General features: G+C 41.1%; 1 protein-coding gene across 1 annotated transcript in view; it reads left to right on the top strand.

The window, feature by feature from the left end:
• LOC117355972 (epiplakin-like) overlaps positions 1-20,044 on the top strand; it is a 122,514-nt gene that overhangs the window by 93,363 nt on the left and 9,107 nt on the right. Inside the window, 1 exon segment of the mRNA XM_033935175.1 lies at positions 1,121-20,043. Within this exon segment, the coding sequence (XP_033791066.1) occupies positions 1,224-20,043 (18,820 nt within the window). The 5' untranslated portion in view covers positions 1,121-1,223.

Below are 20,044 nucleotides of genomic sequence, written 5' to 3'. Positions count from 1 at the left end.
CAGGGGTGCTCTGCTGCAGGGTGGGCCCAGGCCCAACCAGGCCTATTCGTGGTTATGCCCTTTTATTACACTTATAACCTACAGAATACTCCATGGTGCGCCCTCACCTGGAGTACTGCGTCCAGCACAGGTCGCCATACATGAAGAAGGACACGGTACTACTCGAAAGGGTCCAGAGAAGAGCGACTAAGATGGTTAAGAGGCTGGAGGAGTTGCCGTACAGTGAAAGATTAGAGAAACTGGGCCTTTTCTCCCTCGAACAGAGGAGATTGAGAGGGGACATGATCAAAACATTCAAGGTACTGAAGGGAATAGACTTAGTAGATAAAGACAGGTTGTTCACCCTCTCCAAGGTAGAGAGAATGAGAGGGCGCTCTCTAAAATTGAAAGGGGATAGACTCCGTACGAACGTAAGGAAGTTCTTCTTCACCCAGAGAGTGGTAGAAAATTTGAACGCTCTTCCGAAGTCAATCATAGGGGAAAACACCCTCCAGGGATTCAAGACCAAGTTCGACAAGTTCCTGCTGAACCGGAATGTAGGTAGGGCTAGTTTCAGTTAGGGCGTTGGTCTTTGACAAGAGGGCCGCCGCGTGAGCGGACTGCTGGACCACAGTCACCACTTACAGATCCCACTTACACGCGTAACGTACAGAATACTGTAAGTTACGAGTTACCTGTATCCCTGCCATATTTAGGCAGCTCTATGGCTGGTGTAAAAGTTGGTATTGGCACCTGGGTAGCTAAGTTCCATTCTACCACCCAATTATAAAATCACCCCTAATTACAGTTCCACTCCATTTTATACTGGCACCTGTTCAGTCCATGCTGCACATTTTCTCCAGAATGCACACTGTGAAGTTTGATCTCTGTCTTATTCCTGGCCTATATGCTTTTCACTCAGGACCTTACACGGCTTTGAACAAAAAATATTTTAGCTTGTTCCTGAATCATTTTTAGCAAATATTTTGCTACACTTACTTTTTTATGTATTGCATGTTGAATAAGAATAAATATAAGTTCAGATAGTGAAGGCTCAATCTTTCTTACTCTAATATTCTCATTCTTGAAGAATTGAATTTGCCAGTTGCTTATTTGCTCTTTATTTTCTTTCTATCAACAGAGACCATTGCTTTTTTCCGAAGGAGAAATGGACGGTTAGTAGCAAAAGGAGAAGATATAGAGCTTGACATCTTAACAGTGAGAAATTACACCAGTCAATCATCATGAAGAAAACATTCCATGAAACCGCTACATCAGGTCTCAAAAGTCAAAGACAAAGTCACGACCGGAGGTCCAGACACAGCCAAGAAGAAGTGCATCATAGACAGAGTCAAGGACACTTACACGATCAAGATCAAAGGCACAAGTGTGGACAGGATCAAAGTCATGAGCATGATCACACACAGGGTCATGGCCCCAGCGACGATAAATGTCACGGATTTACTCAAGGATGTGATCAGGGTCACGAACACAAGGAAGTTTGTGGAAATGGTCATGAGCTCCATCAAGGACACGAACATGATCACAAAGAAGGTTTCACAAATGGTCACTGGCCTGATCAAAGTCACAATGCTGATCCTAAGTCTGGTTCAGGAGACCATCAGCTGCAGAGAACCTTCCATGAGCTGCAGTCTGGAAAGGTCGCAACCCACTGTGGTAATGTCAACCCGCTTTCCCCTGGGAAAAGCAGTATTGCTGGCTTCTTGGTTGAACCTACCAATGAAAAAATGGGCATTTATCAAGCCTTTGTAAACAATAAAGTGTCAGAAGAAACAGCCTTAGCCCTCCTTGAAGCTCAGGCTTCCACTGGCTGCATCACTGACCCAATCAAGAACCAGAAGCTCACAATAGTGGAGGCTGTCCAGAAAGGTATCGTTGGTACCAAATTACAGCAGCGGCTGCGTTCTGCAGAGGAAGCGGTGAGAGGTTATAAGGACCAAGGCAAAACTATTTCTATCTTCCAAGCTCTGAAGAAGGGTCTCATTGTGAAAGAAAATGGCCTGCGTTTTTTGGAGGCTCAAATTGCTACTGGCGGTATTGTTGACCCTGTGAGTGGTAATCGTTTACCTATGCCAGTAGCCTTCGATCTTGGTTATCTTGATGAAGAAACATACAAAATGCTTTCCCTGTCTGAAAGGACCTTCAAATTCTACCTAGACCCCAACACTAAAGAGAATGTGACATACTGGCAACTATTGGAAAAATGTATCATAGATTCAGAAACTGGCCTTTGCTTCTTTCCCCTTCAAGCTACATTGCAAGGGTTGAGACAGCCTATAACAATGGAACAACTTTTTAAGAGTGACATCATTGACCAAACATTGTATGATGAGTTCAAGCAAGGCAAGAAAAGCAAAGAGCAAATAATGAAACTGGAACAGGTCAAGCAATATCTCCAAGGTACTGGGAGTATTGGTGGTATTTATCTGGAGAGCACCAAGGAGAAACTGAGCATTTGTGAAGCTACACAACGGAATCTCCTCATGGCTGATTCTGCTCTTCCTCTTTTAGAAGCCCAGGCAGCGACTGGATTCATTATTGACCCCATAAAAAATGAAAAATTCTCAGTTGATAAAGCTATTAAAAATGGACTTGTGGCACTTGAACTGAGAGAAAAGTTGCTTTCTGCAGAGAAAGCAGCAACTGGTTTCACTGACCCTTACACAGGAGACAAGGTCTCCTTGTTCCAAGCTATTAAGAAGGAACTCGTTGACAGAAACCACGGTATTTACCTGCTGGAAGCCCAGCTTGCCACTGGAGGTATTGTTGACCCAGTACATAGTCATCGTGTCCCCATACATGTGGCCTACAAATGCGGGTATTTTGATGAAGAAATGAAACTGGTCCTGTCTGATCCATCTGAGGATATGAAGGGATTTTTGGATCCTAATAGCAATGAAAAAGTCACTTATCAGGAGCTGAAAAAAAGGTGCTTCATTGATCCGGACAGTGAGCTATACTTGCTTCCCCTAAAAATTGTTTTTCAAGGACTGAGAGGAACAGTCACGAGTATTGAACTGCTAGATTCCACGATCATTGACAAAGACACTTTCAAAGAACTCCAAGAAGGAAAGATTTCAGTTCAAGAAGTATCTCAGAAGGAGTCAGTGAAACAGTACTTGGAAGGGACTGGAAGCATTTCCGGTGTTGTCTTACTTTCAACAAGTGATCGAAAAAGTATCTACCAAGCCATGAAGGAGCACCTTCTCATGCAAGGAACAGCTACAGTTCTTCTAGAGGCCCAAGCAGCCACTGGCTATCTGATAGATCCGATAAAGAATTTGAAGTTTTCTGTTGACAATGCTGTTAAAGTTGGCGTTGTTGGACCAGAGCTTCGTGAGAAACTTCTCTCTGCGGAAAGAGCTGTGACTGGCTATAAAGATCCTTTCACAGGAGGCAAGCAATCCCTATTCCAAGCAATTAAGAAAGGCTTCATTATGAAGAATCATGGCATCCATCTCCTAGATGCCCAAATTGCCACCGGTGGCATAATTGACCCAATCAAGAGATGCCATGTCCCATTGGAAAGTGCATACAAATGTGGGTACTTTGATGACGAAATGAACCAGCTCATCTCAGACTCCACAAATGACAGCAAAGGATTTTTTGATCCAAATTCAAAGGAAAATCTCAGTTACGGGCAGCTGATTCAAAGATGCCTTGTTGATCCAGATACAGGGCTCTTCCTCCTTCCACTTTTTGACAAAAAGGATGAAGATGTAGTGACACATTTCTTCATAGACTATCAAACACAAGCAGGACTGAAAGCAACAAAAGCATCTTTAGATTCTAGTAAATTTAAAGGACAGTCAGTGTCACTTTGGACACTTCTCTTCTCAGATTACTTTAACACTGAGCAAAGGAGATCCCTTATTAACCAATATAAATCTAGGGCCCTGTCCATTGAATCATTAGCCAATGAGGTTACTAAAACCATTCACCAAATTGTGTCTACTACCAAAGTAACTTTTGAGGGTCTAAGGGTACCTGTTACTCCTGGTCAGCTGTTAAATTCTGACATAATTAATAAGAATCTGTTTGAAAAACTACAGCATGGGGAAGCATCAGCTCAAGATGTTACCTCCATGGATACAGTCAAGAAATACCTTCAAGGAACTGGAAGCATCAGTGGGCTATTATTGCCAGACTCCCAAGAAAAAATTGGGATCTACCAAGCAAGGAAGAAAGGCCTCTTAAGACCAGGTACATCTCTTATCCTTCTGGAGGCACAAGCTGCAACTGGATTTATTATTGATCCAGCTAAAAACAAAAAGTATTCAGTAGATGAGGCTCTAAGAGCAAATGTGATTGGCCCAGATCTCTATGAAAAGCTGCTGTCAGCTGAGAAATCTGTAACTGGATACAAAGATCCCTACAAAGGAGAAAAGATTTCCCTTTTCCAAGCAATGAATAAGGGCTTGATTGTGAAGGAACATGGGATTCGACTCCTTGAAGCACAAATTGCCACTGGAGGCATCATCGACCCAGTCAATAGCCATCGCATCCCCGTAGAAGTTGCCTACAAGCGTGGCTATTTTGACAAAAAAATGAACTTGATCCTCTCTGATCCTACTGATGATACCAAGGGATTCTTTGACCCAAATACCAATGAAAACCTTACTTATCTACAATTGAAAGAAAAGTGTATAGTAGAGCCTTCAACAAAACTATGTCTGCTACCTCTTGTTAGTAAGAAAAGACAATTTAGCATTGATAACTATACCAAAGAAGCATTGAGGAAATCAGAGATCCTAGTCAAGTATGGTCGATTCAAGGGACAAACACTTTCTCTGTGGGAACTAATCACCTCCGAATATTTCAGTGAGATAAAAAGAAGAGATTTGCTCAATCAGTTTCGACTGAGAAAGCTTACGTTGGAACAAATCACTAACATCTTGAAAGAAGAGATGAAAAAATGGACAGGTATCACTTTCCCAGTATTACGGGGCAATGTTCCACTCAACCAGCTGCTAGAATCCAAAATCATTGACCAAAATCTGTTTGAACAGGTAGTAGAGGGAAAACTGACCTCCGAGGAACTGCTTAAAACTGACTCTGTAAAAAAATACTTGTATGGTACAGGTAGCATTGGTGGCATCATACTAAAACCTTCTAACCAAAAGATAAATTTCTATGAAGCTATGAAGAAGAATGTTTTAATGCCAGATGCTGTCCTCCCACTGCTTGAAGCTCAGGCAGCAACAGGTTTTATAATAGACCCAGTGAACAATCGAAGGCTGTCTGTCGATGAAGCAGTAATAAAAGGGATTATTGGAACTGAATTCCATGAAAAGCTAGGGTTTGCCGAAGAAGCTGTTACTGGTTACAATGACCCATACACAGGAAAAAAGATCTCCCTCTTCCAAGCTATGAAAAAGGGTCTGGTTGATAACAAGCAAGGTGTTCAGCTTATCGAAGCTCAAATCGCGACAGGGGGAATCATTGATCCGATCCATGGTTTCCACCTCCCCACAGAAGTTGCCAACAAGATTGGTTATTTTGATGAAGAAATGCACAAAACTCTTTCCAAACCTACAGATGATACTAAAGCATTCTTTGATCCAAATGCCAGAGAGAAGGTAACTTATGCCCAGCTAATTGAGCGATCTCAAAAAGATGAAAAGATGGGTTTCCACTTACTGCCTCTGCCACAGACCATTTTGCAAGCTCAGGTGGATAGCATGTACACGGATGAGCAAGTAGAACACATCTTCAAAACGACCAAGGTTGAGGAAAAAAAAGTCACATTGTGGGAGTTGATCCATTCTGGCTATTTCACTGAAGATCAGAGAGATGACTTCTTTGCAAAATTCAAATCAAAGAAGATAGCTATTGATGAGCTTGTTGCTATGGTTTTAAATCTTATCAAAGAAGAAGAGATAAAACATACAACTAATATCACATTGGAAGGCATGCGAGGAAAAATACCTGTAGTCTGGCTACTGGATATGGGCATAATTTCTGAAAAGACTTTTGAAGAGCTGGCCAAGGGTGTGAAGACAGTAGAAGAAGTGTCAGAGATGGACAGTGTGAGGAAATATTTGCAGGGTACAGGTTGTATTGCAGGGGTTTATCTACAGCCCACTAACGAGAAGATGAGTGTGTATCAAGCTATGAAGAAGCACTTACTCATGCCTGGAGCTGCACTGAGGCTATTAGAAGCTCAAATGGCCACTGGGTTTTTGATTGATCCCATCCAGAATCAGAAATATGACGTTGAAAATTCAATCAAAGCAGGCGTCATTGGTCCTGAGCTCCATGAAAAGCTACTTGTGGCAGAAAGTGCCGTAACTGGGTACATAGACCCATATACAGGAAACAAAATCTCTTTGTGTCAAGCAATAAACAAAGACCTAATTTCAAAGAAAGACGGAATGTCCCTGCTGCAAGCCCAATTAGCCACAGGAGGGATTATTGATCCAAAGTACTGCCACCATGTTCCTCTTCATATAGCCTATAAGCAAGGATTATTGGATGATAAAATCGGCCAGAGCCTCTTGCATCCCAGTGATGACACTAAAATCTTCTTTGACCCAGACACTAAAGAAAATCATACCTATCAGCAACTGAAAGAACGGTGCTATGTGGACCCAGAGACTGGCCTTCACTTGCTGTCCCTCTCAGAAAATCCAGGTTTTTACACCCAAGAGCATACCATAAACGTTCTGAAATCTGTGATGGTCACTCTCGATGTAGGAAGGTTCAAAGGACAAACAGTTTCTCTTTGGGACTTACTGAACTCAGAATATATCACCCCAAGCAAGCAGAAAGAGTTGCTGGAGATGTATGAATCAAAAAATTCAGATTTGCTTCAAAAAATCATCAGCATTGTTACCTCCATCATAGAGAAGACTGAAGATCAAGCTAAGAAAATCTCCTTTAGGGGCCTCAGAAAACAGATTTCAGCAAGCGATCTCTTCCAGTCAGACGTAATAGACAAGAAAACACTTGATGAACTTAGTCAGGGCAAGACAACCATAGAAGAGGTAAAAAAAATAGACAAAGTAAAACAATACCTTGAAGGAAGTAATTGCATAGCTGGAGTCATCCTACAATCCAAAAATGAAAAAATGAGTATCTATCAAGCAATGTTTAAAAATATTTTGAGACCAGGAACTGCCCTGGTACTTCTGGAAGCACAGGCAGCAACTGGATTTATCATTGACCCGGTGCAGAATAAGAAACTCTCAGTAGATGAGGCAGTATCTGCTGGTTTGGTTGGACGAGAAATCTATGAAAAACTTCTGTGTGCTGAGCAAGCAATAACAGGCTATTACGATCCATCCACTGGGGAAAAGATCTCTCTTTTTCAAGCTATGAACAAAGACCTAATCCTGAAATGTCATGGTATTCGGTTGTTGGAAGCCCAGATTGCAACTGGAGGCGTAATTGATCCAGTGCACAGCCATCGTGTCCCTGTGGAGGTAGCCTACAAGAGGGGATATTTTGATGAAGAAATGAACCGGATCCTCGCTGACCCTAGTGATGACACTAAAGTATTCTTTGATCCTAATACTCATGAAAATCTGACCTACTTGCAACTCATAGATAGGTGTGTGCAAGACCCAGAGACTGGATTATATATGCTTCAAGTGGTGACAAAGGGAGAAGAGTATTTTTATATTGATGATACGATAAAACAAGATTTATGCACCAAGTCCGTTCAAATGCCTGTAGGGAAGTTCAGAAATCAAACCATATCACTTTGGGACATTCTCTCTTCTCAATATATTTCAGTGAATGAAAGAAGAAAGCTAATCAAACAATACAAACAGGGAGCTTTAACCGTCCAACAACTCAACGCAACCCTTACTGCCATTATTGAGGAAACTGAAGCTAAAAGCCATCTTCTAAAGTTCAAAGGCCTTCGAAAAGAGGTTACAGCCGCAGACTTGTTCAATGCTGAGATTATTGACAAGAAGACACTTGATGAGCTACAGAAGGGCGCAAAGACAGTGGAAAGCGTGGCCAGGGCTGATGCCATAAAGCGATACTTGGAAGGAACCAGCAGCATAGGTGGAGTGATTGTGCCAGACACAAAAGAGAAGATGGGCCTCAGTGATGCAATGAAGAAAGGTATTTTACCGATGGATATTGCACTTTCACTTTTGGAAGCCCAGGCTGCCACTGGATTCATCACCGATCTGGTGAAAAATGAGAAGCTCTCTATAAATGAAGCTGTTTCCAAAGGAATAATAGAAAAAGGAATTAAAGAAAAGCTTCTGTCTGCAGAGAAAGCAGCAACTGGTTATACAGATGCCAACACAGGAAACACTATCTCTCTCTTCCAAGCTATACAGCAACACGTAATAGAGAAAGATCAAGGAATTCGTCTGCTAGAAGCCCAGATGGCTACTGGAGGCATCATTGATCCAATATATAGTCACCGTGTCCCTCTGGAAGTAGCGTACAAAAGGGGATATTTTGATGAAGATATGAACATCATGGTCTCTGATCCAGTAGATGGCAAACAAGGATATGTTGATCCCAATACACAAGAAAAGATAACTTACAGGAAGTTAATAGACAGATGTATCAAAGACCCAGACACTGGGTTGTATTTACTACAAGTGGTGGGGGAAAAAAAAGATTACTTCTTCATGGATGAACCAACCAAAAATGTCTTGCTGTCCACCACTGTTAAAATACCAGTAGGAAAATATAAAGGTCAAACTCTTTCGGTATGGGAACTTATCTGCTCTGAATACACTTCAGAAGAAAAAAGAAAAGAGCTACTCGAGACATACAAAACAGATATTTCAGCAATCCAACGTGATGTTATTAATGTTATCTTAGCAATCATTGATGAAAAAGAAAAATCTCAAAGCAACATTTGGTTCAAGGGACTAAGACAACAAATTACTGCCTCTGAACTGTTCGGTGCTCAGATTATTAATGAGAATATACTGGAAAAACTGAAACAAGGCAAGCAGACAACAGATGAAATAGCAAAAATGGACCCGGTAAAGAGATACTTAGAAGGAACGGGTTGCATAGCTGGAGTCTATGTACCTTCAAAAAAGGAACCACTCAGGAAAGAAAAAATGAGCATCTACAAGGCCATGACAAATGGTGTTCTAAGACCAGGAACTGCAGTGGTACTTCTTGAGGCTCAGGCTGCCACCGGATTCATCATTGACCCCTTGGAAAATAAGAAACTTACAGTAGATGAAGCACTAGCAGAAAGAATCATTGGACCAGAATTGCATGGAAAGCTTCTCTCAGCAGAAAAAGGGGTGACAGGCTATATAGATCCTTTCACGGGAGACAAAATCTCTCTTTTCCAAGCCATGAACAAAGATCTGATTGTGAAAGACCATGGTATTCATCTGCTAGAAGCACAGATTGCAACCGGAGGCATAATTGATCCAGTACACAGTCACCGTATCCCTGTGGAAGTAGCTTACAAACGTGGTTATTTTGATGAAGAAATGAATCGGATTCTCTCTGATCCCAATGATGACACCAAAGGATTCTTTGACCCCAGTACACATGAAAATCTCACCTATACTCAGCTCCTTAAAAGATGCACAAAAGACCCAAACACTGGATTGTATATGCTTGAACCTTTGGAGAAAAGTGCACCTAGATCACAGACTCCTGAAAGGTTGCAAACCATTCTACGGGACAAAAAAATTGATGTAAGTGTAGGCCATTTCCAAGGACAAAAAGTTTCTGTTTGGGAACTTCTCTATTCAATCTATATATCTGAAGAGCAAAGAAAAGAACTCTTAGGGAAGTACAAATCAGGTGATATTAGCACTGAGGAACTTATCTCGATTATTCTCTCTACCATTCAGAATACAGAACTAGGGCCTCTCGTGAAACAGGAGACCATGTCAAAGGAAGATGAAAAAGAATCTGATGAAAAAGTCAAGAATTCCTTACTCTCTGAAAAAATTATTCTCACAGTAGGACAACTTAAAGATAAAAAATATTCTGTTTGGGAAATTTTGCACTCAGAACACATCTCGGAAGTCAAACGGAAAGAAATCTTAGCCAAATACAAGATGGGAAAATTGTCTTTGGAAGATGTCATAAAAATTATCACCACTCTTGTTGAGAAAGCTGACGAGAAATCGGGTGAACCCAAAGAAGAAGTAATAAGCAAAGCGATGACAACACCAAAGTTATTTACAGTTGATCCCCCTTTCCAAGATGATGACATAAAAAAAGCTTTGCAATCTATCACCGTTGATGTATCTGTTGGCGATTTCCAAGGGCAGCAAGTTTCCCTGTGGAATCTTCTCTACTCCAAATATATAACTGAAGAAGAAAGACAAAGCCTCCAGCAGAAGTACAAATTCAGTATAAAAGAAATGCTGGTAATGAATTACAGCAAAGAGAAGGAAGAGGAGAGTGCCAAACAAAACGTAAAAGGCCTAGGTAAGCCTAGGGACAAAGACCTCTTTCATGTAGATGAAGGACTTCAGAAAACCTTAGATAATCTGACTGTTGATGTCACTGTAGGTCAATTCAAGGGTCAAAACCTCTCTGTGTGGAAGCTACTCAACACTAAATACTTATCTGAAGAGAAGAGGAAGGAGCTCATCGAGAAATTCAAAACTGGAACTTTGACTGAAAATGAGCTCATCAGGATTATAACCACTATCGTTGAGGAAACTGAGGACAGAATCAGCAAGCTCAAATTTAAAGGACTCCGGAGGCAAGTTACAGCATCTGAGCTCTTCAGTTCTGCAATTATTGATCAGACTATGCTTACTGAACTGACCCAAGGTAGCAAAACTGTTGAAGAGGTAACACAAATGGATTCTGTAAAGAAATATCTGGAAGGAACAAGCTGTATAGCAGGTGTGCTTGTCCCAAGCTTGAAAGACCCATTGGTTAAGGTAAAAATGAGCATCTACAAGGCCATGTTGAAAGGTATTCTGAGACCAGGAACTGCACTGGTGCTTCTGGAGGCTCAGGCTGCAACAGGATTTATCATTGATCCCTTGCAAAATAAGAAACTTTCAGTAGATGAAGCACTATCAGCCGGAGTAATTGGACCCGAACTGCATGGCAAACTTCTTTCTGCAGAAAGAGGCGTCACAGGTTACATTGACCCCTACACAGGGGACAAAATCTCCCTTTTCCAAGCCATGAAAAAAGATCTGATAGTGAAAGAGCACGGAATTCGTCTGCTGGAAGCCCAAATTGCAACTGGGGGTATCATTGATCCAGTGCAGAGTCACCGTATCCCTGTGGAGGTGGCTTACAAGCGTAGCTATTTTGATGAGGAAATGAATCAGATCCTGTCTGACCCCACTGATGACACTAAAGGATTCTTTGACCCCAATACTCATGAAAACCTTACTTATTTACAACTCCTGAAGAAATGTGTTAAAGACCCAGGCACAGGATTACATATGCTTGAACTTCTGGACAAAAGATCAGTCCTCTTCCAAATAGACAAGCAAAGGCAAGCTTCCCTAGAGTCCAAAACAATTAACGTTACGCAAGGTCATTTTCAAGGGCAGACAGTGTCTTTATGGGAACTGCTTCATTCTCAATACATTCTTGAAGAACAAAGAAAAGATCTTCTAAAGAAGTACCAGACAGGGGAATTAACTGCTGAAGAACTTACAACATCCATTATCACCATAATTAAGGAAACAGAAGATAAAAATAATAGTCTGAGTTTGGATCAAGCAATGGAAGACAGCAAAGCAACCACATTTCAGGCCAAGCACCATCAGCCAGGTGAACAAATTCAAGCTGTCTTACAGTCTAACATCATCACTGTTCCTATAGGTGAATTCAAAGGACAAAAACTTTCCGTATGGGATCTTTTAAATTCAAAATATATTCCTGAAGATAAAAGGAAAGAGATACTGGAGAAGTATGAAACAGGGAATATGCACACAGAGGAAATGTTCAGGGTCATCATTTCTAGCATTGAAGAAAAAGAAGCAAAAGGTGCCAGATATCAACTCAACGTCATAGGTAATGAAGCGAAGGAGCCTAAACCCACATCTGCTGGCTTCTCACAACCTGAAAATCAAATTCAGGAAGCCCTAAATTCTATCAGAATTGACGCCTTCACTGGAGAATATGAAGGGCAAAAAGTCTCGGTGTGGAAGTTTCTAAACTCTAAATTTATCTCAGAGGAGAGTAGAAAAGATCTCTTGAGGAACCACAAGATAAAGGTGGCAGATATTGCACAGATTATCAATAGTGTGATCGTAAAAGAAGGAGAAAAATGCAGCAGCGGCATTGCAAAGAGTTTGGGCAATGAGAAGAAGCCTTCCGAGGTGAACAAAAGAGATCATACACACACTGATGAACAAATGCAAACCACTCTACAATCAACAACCATTGATGTCAGTACGGGAAAACTTCAAGGTCAAAATCCCTCCATCTGGGACATTCTTCATTCTGAATACGTATCTGAAGAGAAAAGGAAAGAGCTGTTGGCAAAGTACAAAGAAGGGTCTTTGACTGTCCAAGAAATGATAAGAATCCTCAAAGCCATCACTGCAGAAAGTGAAGACAGAAAGAATAAACGTCTGTTCCCAGGCCTCAGGAGAAAAGTTACAGTGTCGGAACTGCTCTCCTCTAAGATTATTGATCAGGCTACTCTAACTGAATTCACCCAGGGTAGTAAAACTGTGGAAGAGATCACCGAACTGGATTCAGTAAAGAGATACCTTGAAGGGACAAACTGCATAGCTGGAATTCTTTTACCTTCAAAAGGAATTCAATCAAAGAAAACTAAAATAAGCATCTATGAGGCCATGCAGAAAGGTATTCTGAGACCAGGAACTGCCCTTGTCCTTCTAGAGGCACAAGCTGCCACTGGATTTATGATTGACCCCCTGAAAAATAAGAAACTGTCCGTAGATGAAGCATTAACAGCTGGATTAATTGGTTCCGAAGTGCACGAAAAGCTTCTCTCAGCAGAAAGAGGTGTGACAGGTTACAGAGATCCTTATACTGGAGACAAACTTTCCCTTTTCCAAGCCATGAAAAAGGATTTGATACTGAAAGACCATGGTATCCGTCTCCTGGAAGCACAGATTGCAACTGGAGGCATCATTGACCCAGTACACAGTCACCGTGTCCCTGTGGAAGTGGCTTACAAACGAGGGTATTTCGATGAAGAAATGAATCAGATCCTTTCTGATCCCACTGATGACACCAAAGGATTCTTCGATCCCAATACTCATGAAAATCTAACTTATATGCAGCTCCTCAAGAGATGTGTTAAAGACCCAGACACTGGACTGAGCATGCTTGAAGTTTTAGGGAAAGGTACAACCTCTCTCCACAAAGTAAAAACAACACTTCAATCTGAAACAGTTAATGCCAACATATGTCAGACAGAGGTTCAAAGGTTGCAAAAAGAGGCAACACCCTGCCAAACAGACCAAATAAAAGCTGCTCTAGATTCCAGAAAACTTACTCTTACTGTGGGTCCCATGCGTGGGCAGACAATGACGTTATCTGAACTTCTCCATTCCAAGTACATCAGTGAAGAGAAAAGAAAGGAACTCTTAGAGAAGTACAAATCAGGTGATATGAGCACTGAGGAACTTAACTCGATTATTCTTTCTACCATTCAAAATACAGAAGCCAAAAGCAAGGACTGCGATAAAGTAGGAGATATCGTCAAAGAGGAGGCCATGTCAAAGGTAGATGAAAAAGTCAAGAATTCCTTACTCTCTGAAAAAATTATTCTCACAGTAGGACAACTTAAAGATAAAAAATATTCTGTTTGGGAAATTTTGCACTCAGAACACATCTCAGAAGACAAAAGGAAAGAAATCTTAGCCAAATACAAGATGGGAAAATTGTCTTTGGAAGATGTCATGAAAATTATCACCACTCTTGTTGAGAAAGCTGACGAGAAATCGGGTGAACCTAAAGAAAAAGTAATAAGCAAAGCGATGACAACACCAAAGTTATTTACAGTTGATCCCCCTTTCCAAGATGATGACATAAAAAAAGCTTTACAATCTATCACCGTTGATGTATCTGTTGGCGATTTCCAAGGGCAGCAAGTTTCCCTGTGGAATATTCTCCACTCCAAATATATAACTGAAGAAGAAAGACAAAGCCTCCAGCAGAAGTACAAATTCAGTATAAAAGAAATGCTGGTAATGAATTACAGCAAAGAGAAGGAAGAGGAGAGTGCCAAACAAAACGTAAAAGGCCTAGGTAAGCCTAGGGACAAAGACCTCTTTCATGTAGATGAAGGACTTCAGAAAACCTTAGATAATCTGACTGTTGATGTCACTGTAGGTCAATTCAAGGGTCAAAACCTCTCTGTGTGGAAGCTACTCAACACTAAATACTTATCTGAAGAGAAGAGGAAGGAGCTCATCGAGAAATTCAAAACTGGAACTTTGACTGAAAATGAGCTCATCAGGATTATAACCACTATCGTTGAAGAAACTGAGGACAGAATCAGCAAGCTCAAATTTAAAGGACTCCGGAGGCAAGTTACAGCATCTGAGCTCTTCAGTTCTGCAATTATTGATCAGACTATGCTTACTGAACTGACCCAAGGTAGCAAAACAGTTGAAGAGGTAACACAAATGGATTCTGTAAAGAAATATCTGGAAGGAACAAGCTGTATAGCAGGCGTGCTTGTCCCAAGCTTGAAAGACCCATTGGTTAAGGTAAAAATGAGCATCCACAAGGCCATGTTGAAAGGTATTCTGAGACCAGGAACTGCACTGGTGCTTCTGGAGGCTCAGGCTGCAACAGGATTTATCATTGATCCCTTGCAAAATAAGAAACTTTCAGTAGATGAAGCACTATCAGCCGGAGTAATTGGACCCGAACTGCATGGCAAACTTCTTTCTGCAGAAAGAGGCGTCACAGGTTACATTGACCCCTACACAGGGGACAAAATCTCCCTTTTCCAAGCCATGAAAAAAGATCTGATAGTGAAAGAGCACGGAATTCGTCTGCTGGAAGCCCAAATTGCAACTGGGGGTATCATTGATCCAGTGCAGAGTCACCGTATCCCTGTGGAGGTGGCTTACAAGCGTAGCTATTTTGATGAGGAAATGAATCAGATCCTGTCTGACCCCACTGATGACACTAAAGGATTCTTTGACCCCAATACTCATGAAAACCTTACTTATTTACAACTCCTGAAGAAATGTGTTAAAGACCCAGGCACAGGATTACATATGCTTGAACTTCTGGACAAAAGATCAGTCCTCTTCCAAATAGACAAGCAAAGGCAAGCTTCCCTAGAGTCCAAAACAATTAACGTTACGCAAGGTCATTTTCAAGGGCAGACAGTGTCTTTATGGGAACTGCTTCATTCTCAATACATTCTTGAAGAACAAAGAAAAGATCTTCTAAAGAAGTACCAGACAGGGGAATTAACTGCTGAAGAACTTACAACATCCATTATCACCATAATTAAGGAAACAGAAGATAAAAATAATAGTCTGAGTTTGGATCAAGCAATGGAAGACAGCAAAGCAACCACATTTCAGGCCAAGCACCATCAGCCAGGTGAACAAATTCAAGCTGTCTTACAGTCTAACATCATCACTGTTCCTATAGGTGAATTCAAAGGACAAAAACTTTCCGTATGGGACCTTTTAAATTCAAAATATATTCCTGAAGATAAAAGGAAAGAGATACTGGAGAAGTATGAAACAGGGAATATGCACACAGAGGAAATGTTCAGGGTCATCATTTCTAGCATTGAAGAAAAAGAAGCAAAAGGTGCCAGATATCAACTCAACGTCATAGGTAATGAAGCGAAGGAGCCTAAACCCACATCTGCTGGCTTCTCACAACCTGAAGATCAAATTCAGGAAGCCCTAAATTCTATCAGAATTGACGCCTTCACTGGAGAATATGAAGGGCAAAAGGTCTCGGTGTGGAAGTTTCTAAACTCTAAATTTATCTCAGAGGAGAGTAGAAAAGATCTCTTGAGGAACCACAAGATAAAGGTGGCAGATATTGCACAGATTATCAATAGTGTGATCGTAAAAGAAGGAGAAAAATGCAGCAGCGACATTGCAAAGAGTTTGGGCAATGAGAAGAAGCCTTCCGAGGTGAACAAAAGAGATCATACACACACTGATGAACAAATGCAAACCACTCTACAATCAACAACCATTGATGTCAGTACGGGAAAACTTCAAGGTCAAAATCCCTCCATCTGGGACATTCTTCATTCTGAATACGTATCTGAAGAGAAAAGGAAAGAGCTGTTGGCAAAGTACAAAGAAGGGTCTTTGACTGTCCAAGAAATGATAAAAATCCTCAAAGCCATCACTGCCGAAAGTGAAGACAGAAAGAATAAACGTCTGTTCCCAGGCCTCAGGAGAAAAGTTACAGTGTCGGAACTGCTCTCCTCTAAGATTATCGATCAGGCTACTCTAACTGAATTCACCCAGGGTAGTAAAACTGTGGAAGAGATCACCGAACTGGATTCAGTAAAGAGATACCTTGAAGGGACAAACTGCATAGCTGGAATTCTTTTACCTTCAAAAGGACTTCAATCAAAGAAAACTAAAATAAGCATCTATGAGGCCATGCAGAAAGGTATTCTGAGACCAGGAACTGCCCTTGTCCTTCTAGAGGCACAAGCTGCCACTGGATTTATGATTGACCCCCTGAAAAATAAGAAACTGTCCGTAGATGAAGCATTAACAGCTGGATTAATTGGTTCCGAAGTGCACGAAAAGCTTCTCTCAGCAGAAAGAGGTGTGACAGGTTACAGAGATCCTTATACTGGAGACAAACTTTCCCTTTTCCAAGCCATGAAAAAGGATTTGATACTGAAAGACCATGGTATCCGTCTCCTGGAAGCACAGATTGCAACTGGAGGCATCATTGACCCAGTACACAGTCACCGTGTCCCTGTGGAAGTGGCTTACAAACGAGGGTATTTCGATGAAGAAATGAATCAGATCCTTTCTGATCCCACTGATGACACCAAAGGATTCTTCGATCCCAATACTCATGAAAATCTAACTTATATGCAGCTCCTCAAGAGATGTGTTAAAGACCCAGACACTGGACTGAGCATGCTTGAAGTTTTAGGGAAAGGTACAACCTCTCTCCACAAAGTAAAAACAACACTTCAATCTGAAACAGTTAATGCCAACATATGTCAGACAGAGGTTCAAAGGTTGCAAAAAGAGGCAACACCCTGCCAAACAGACCAAATAAAAGCTGCTCTAGATTCCACAAAACTTACTCTTACTGTGGGTCCCATGCGTGGGCAGACAATGACGTTATCTGAACTTCTCCATTCCAAGTACATCAGTGAAGAGAAAAGAAAGGAACTCTTAGAGAAGTACAAATCAGGTGATATGAGCACTGAGGAACTTAACTCGATTATTCTTTCTACCATTCAAAATACAGAAGCCAAAAGCAAGGACTGCGATAAAGTAGGAGATATCGTCAAAGAGGAGGCCATGTCAAATGTAGATGAAAAAGTCAAGAATTCCTTACTCTCTGAAAAAATTATTCTCACAGTAGGACAACTTAAAGATAAAAAATATTCTGTTTGGGAAATTTTGCACTCAGAACACATCTCAGAAGACAAAAGGAAAGAAATCTTAGCCAAATACAAGATGGGAAAATTGTCTTTGGAAGATGTCATGAAAATTATCACCACTCTTGTTGAGAAAGCTGACGAGAAATCGGGTGAACCTAAAGAAGAAGTAATAAGCAAAGCGATGACAACACCAAAGTTATTTACAGTTGATCCCCCTTTCCAAGATGATGACATAAAAAAAGCTTTGCAATCTATCACCGTTGATGTATCTGTTGGCGATTTCCAAGGGCAGCAAGTTTCCCTGTGGAATCTTCTCCACTCCAAATATATAACTGAAGAAGAAAGACAAAGCCTCCAGCAGAAGTACAAATTCAGTATAAAAGAAATGCTGGTAATGAATTACAGCAAAGAGAAGGAAGAGGAGAGTGCCAAACAAAACGTAAAAGGCCTAGGTAAGCCTAGGGACAAAGACCTCTTTCATGTAGATGAAGGACTTCAGAAAACCTTAGATAATCTGACTGTTGATGTCACTGTAGGTCAATTCAAGGGTCAAAACCTCTCTGTGTGGAAGCTACTCAACACTAAATACTTATCTGAAGAGAAGAGGAAGGAGCTCATCGAGAAATTCAAAACTGGAACTTTGACTGAAAATGAGCTCATCAGGAATATAACCACTATCGTTGAAGAAACTGAAGACAGAATCAGCAAGCTCAAATTTAAAGGACTCCGGAGGCAAGTTACAGCATCTGAGCTCTTCAGTTCTGCAATTATTGATCAGACTATGCTTACTGAACTGACCCAAGGTAGCAAAACAGTTGAAGAGGTAACACAAATGGATTCTGTAAAGAAATATCTGGAAGGAACAAGCTGTATAGCAGGCGTGCTTGTCCCAAGCTTGAAAGACCCATTGGTTAAGGTAAAAATGAGCATCTACAAGGCCATGTTGAAAGGTATTCTGAGACCAGGAACTGCACTGGTGCTTCTGGAGGCTCAGGCTGCAACAGGATTTATCATTGATCCCTTGCAAAATAAGAAACTTTCAGTAGATGAAGCACTATCAGCCGGAGTAATTGGACCCGAACTGCATGGCAAACTTCTTTCTGCAGAAAGAGGCGTCACAGGTTACATTGACCCCTACACAGGGGACAAAATCTCCCTTTTCCAAGCCATGAAAAAAGATCTGATAGTGAAAGAGCACGGAATTCGTCTGCTGGAAGCCCAAATTGCAACTGGGGGTATCATTGATCCAGTGCAGAGTCACCGTATCCCTGTGGAGGTGGCTTACAAGCGTAGCTATTTTGATGAGGAAATGAATCAGATCCTGTCTGACCCCACTGATGACACTAAAGGATTCTTTGACCCCAATACTCATGAAAACCTTACTTATTTACAACTCCTGAAGAAATGTGTTAAAGACCCAGGCACAGGATTACATATGCTTGAACTTCTGGACAAAAGATCAGTCCTCTTCCAAATAGACAAGCAAAGGCAAGCTTCCCTAGAGTCCAAAACAATTAACGTTACGCAAGGTCATTTTCAAGGGCAGACAGTGTCTTTATGGGAACTGCTTCATTCTCAATACATTCTTGAAGAACAAAGAAAAGATCTTCTAAAGAAGTACCAGACAGGGGAATTAACTGCTGAAGAACTTACAACATCCATTATCACCATAATTAAGGAAACAGAAGATAAAAATAATAGTCTGAGTTTGGATCAAGCAATGGAAGACAGCAAAGCAACCACATTTCAGGCCAAGCACCATCAGCCAGGTGAACAAATTCAAGCTGTCTTACAGTCTAACATCATCACTGTTCCTATAGGTGAATTCAAAGGACAAAAACTTTCCGTATGGGACCTTTTAAATTCAAAATATATTCCTGAAGATAAAAGGAAAGAGATACTGGAGAAGTATGAAACAGGGAATATGCACACAGAGGAAATGTTCAGGGTCATCATTTCTATCATTGAAGAAAAAGAAGCAAAAGGTGCCAGATATCAACTCAACGTCATAGGTAATGAAGCGAAGGAGCCTAAACCCACATCTGCTGGCTTCTCACAACCTGAAGATCAAATTCAGGAAGCCCTAAATTCTATCAGAATTGACGCCTTCACTGGAGAATATGAAGGGCAAAAGATCTCGGTGTGGAAGTTTCTAAACTCTAAATTTATCTCAGAGGAGAGTAGAAAAGATCTCTTGAGGAACCACAAGTTAAAGGTGGCAGACATTGCACAGATTATCAATAGTGTGATCGAAAAAGAAGGAGAAAAATGCAGCAGCGGCATTGCAAAGAGTTTGGGCAATGAGAAGAAGCCTTCCGAGGTGAACAAAAGAGATCATACACACACTGATGAACAAATGCAAACCACTCTACAATCAACAACCATTGATGTCAGTACGGGAAAACTTCAAGGTCAAAATCCCTCCATCTGGGACATTCTTCATTCTGAATACGTATCTGAAGAGAAAAGGAAAGAGCTGTTGGCAAAGTACAAAGAAGGGTCTTTGACTGTCCAAGAAATGATAAAAATCCTCAAAGCCATCACTGCCGAAAGTGAAGACAG

This window comes from Geotrypetes seraphini, chromosome 2, assembly GCF_902459505.1.
Source record: "Geotrypetes seraphini chromosome 2, aGeoSer1.1, whole genome shotgun sequence".
Classification (NCBI taxonomy): Eukaryota; Metazoa; Chordata; class Amphibia; order Gymnophiona; family Dermophiidae; genus Geotrypetes; species Geotrypetes seraphini.
Note: the sequence above shows the minus strand (reverse complement) of the source record. Positions and strands in the feature narration are given on the sequence as shown.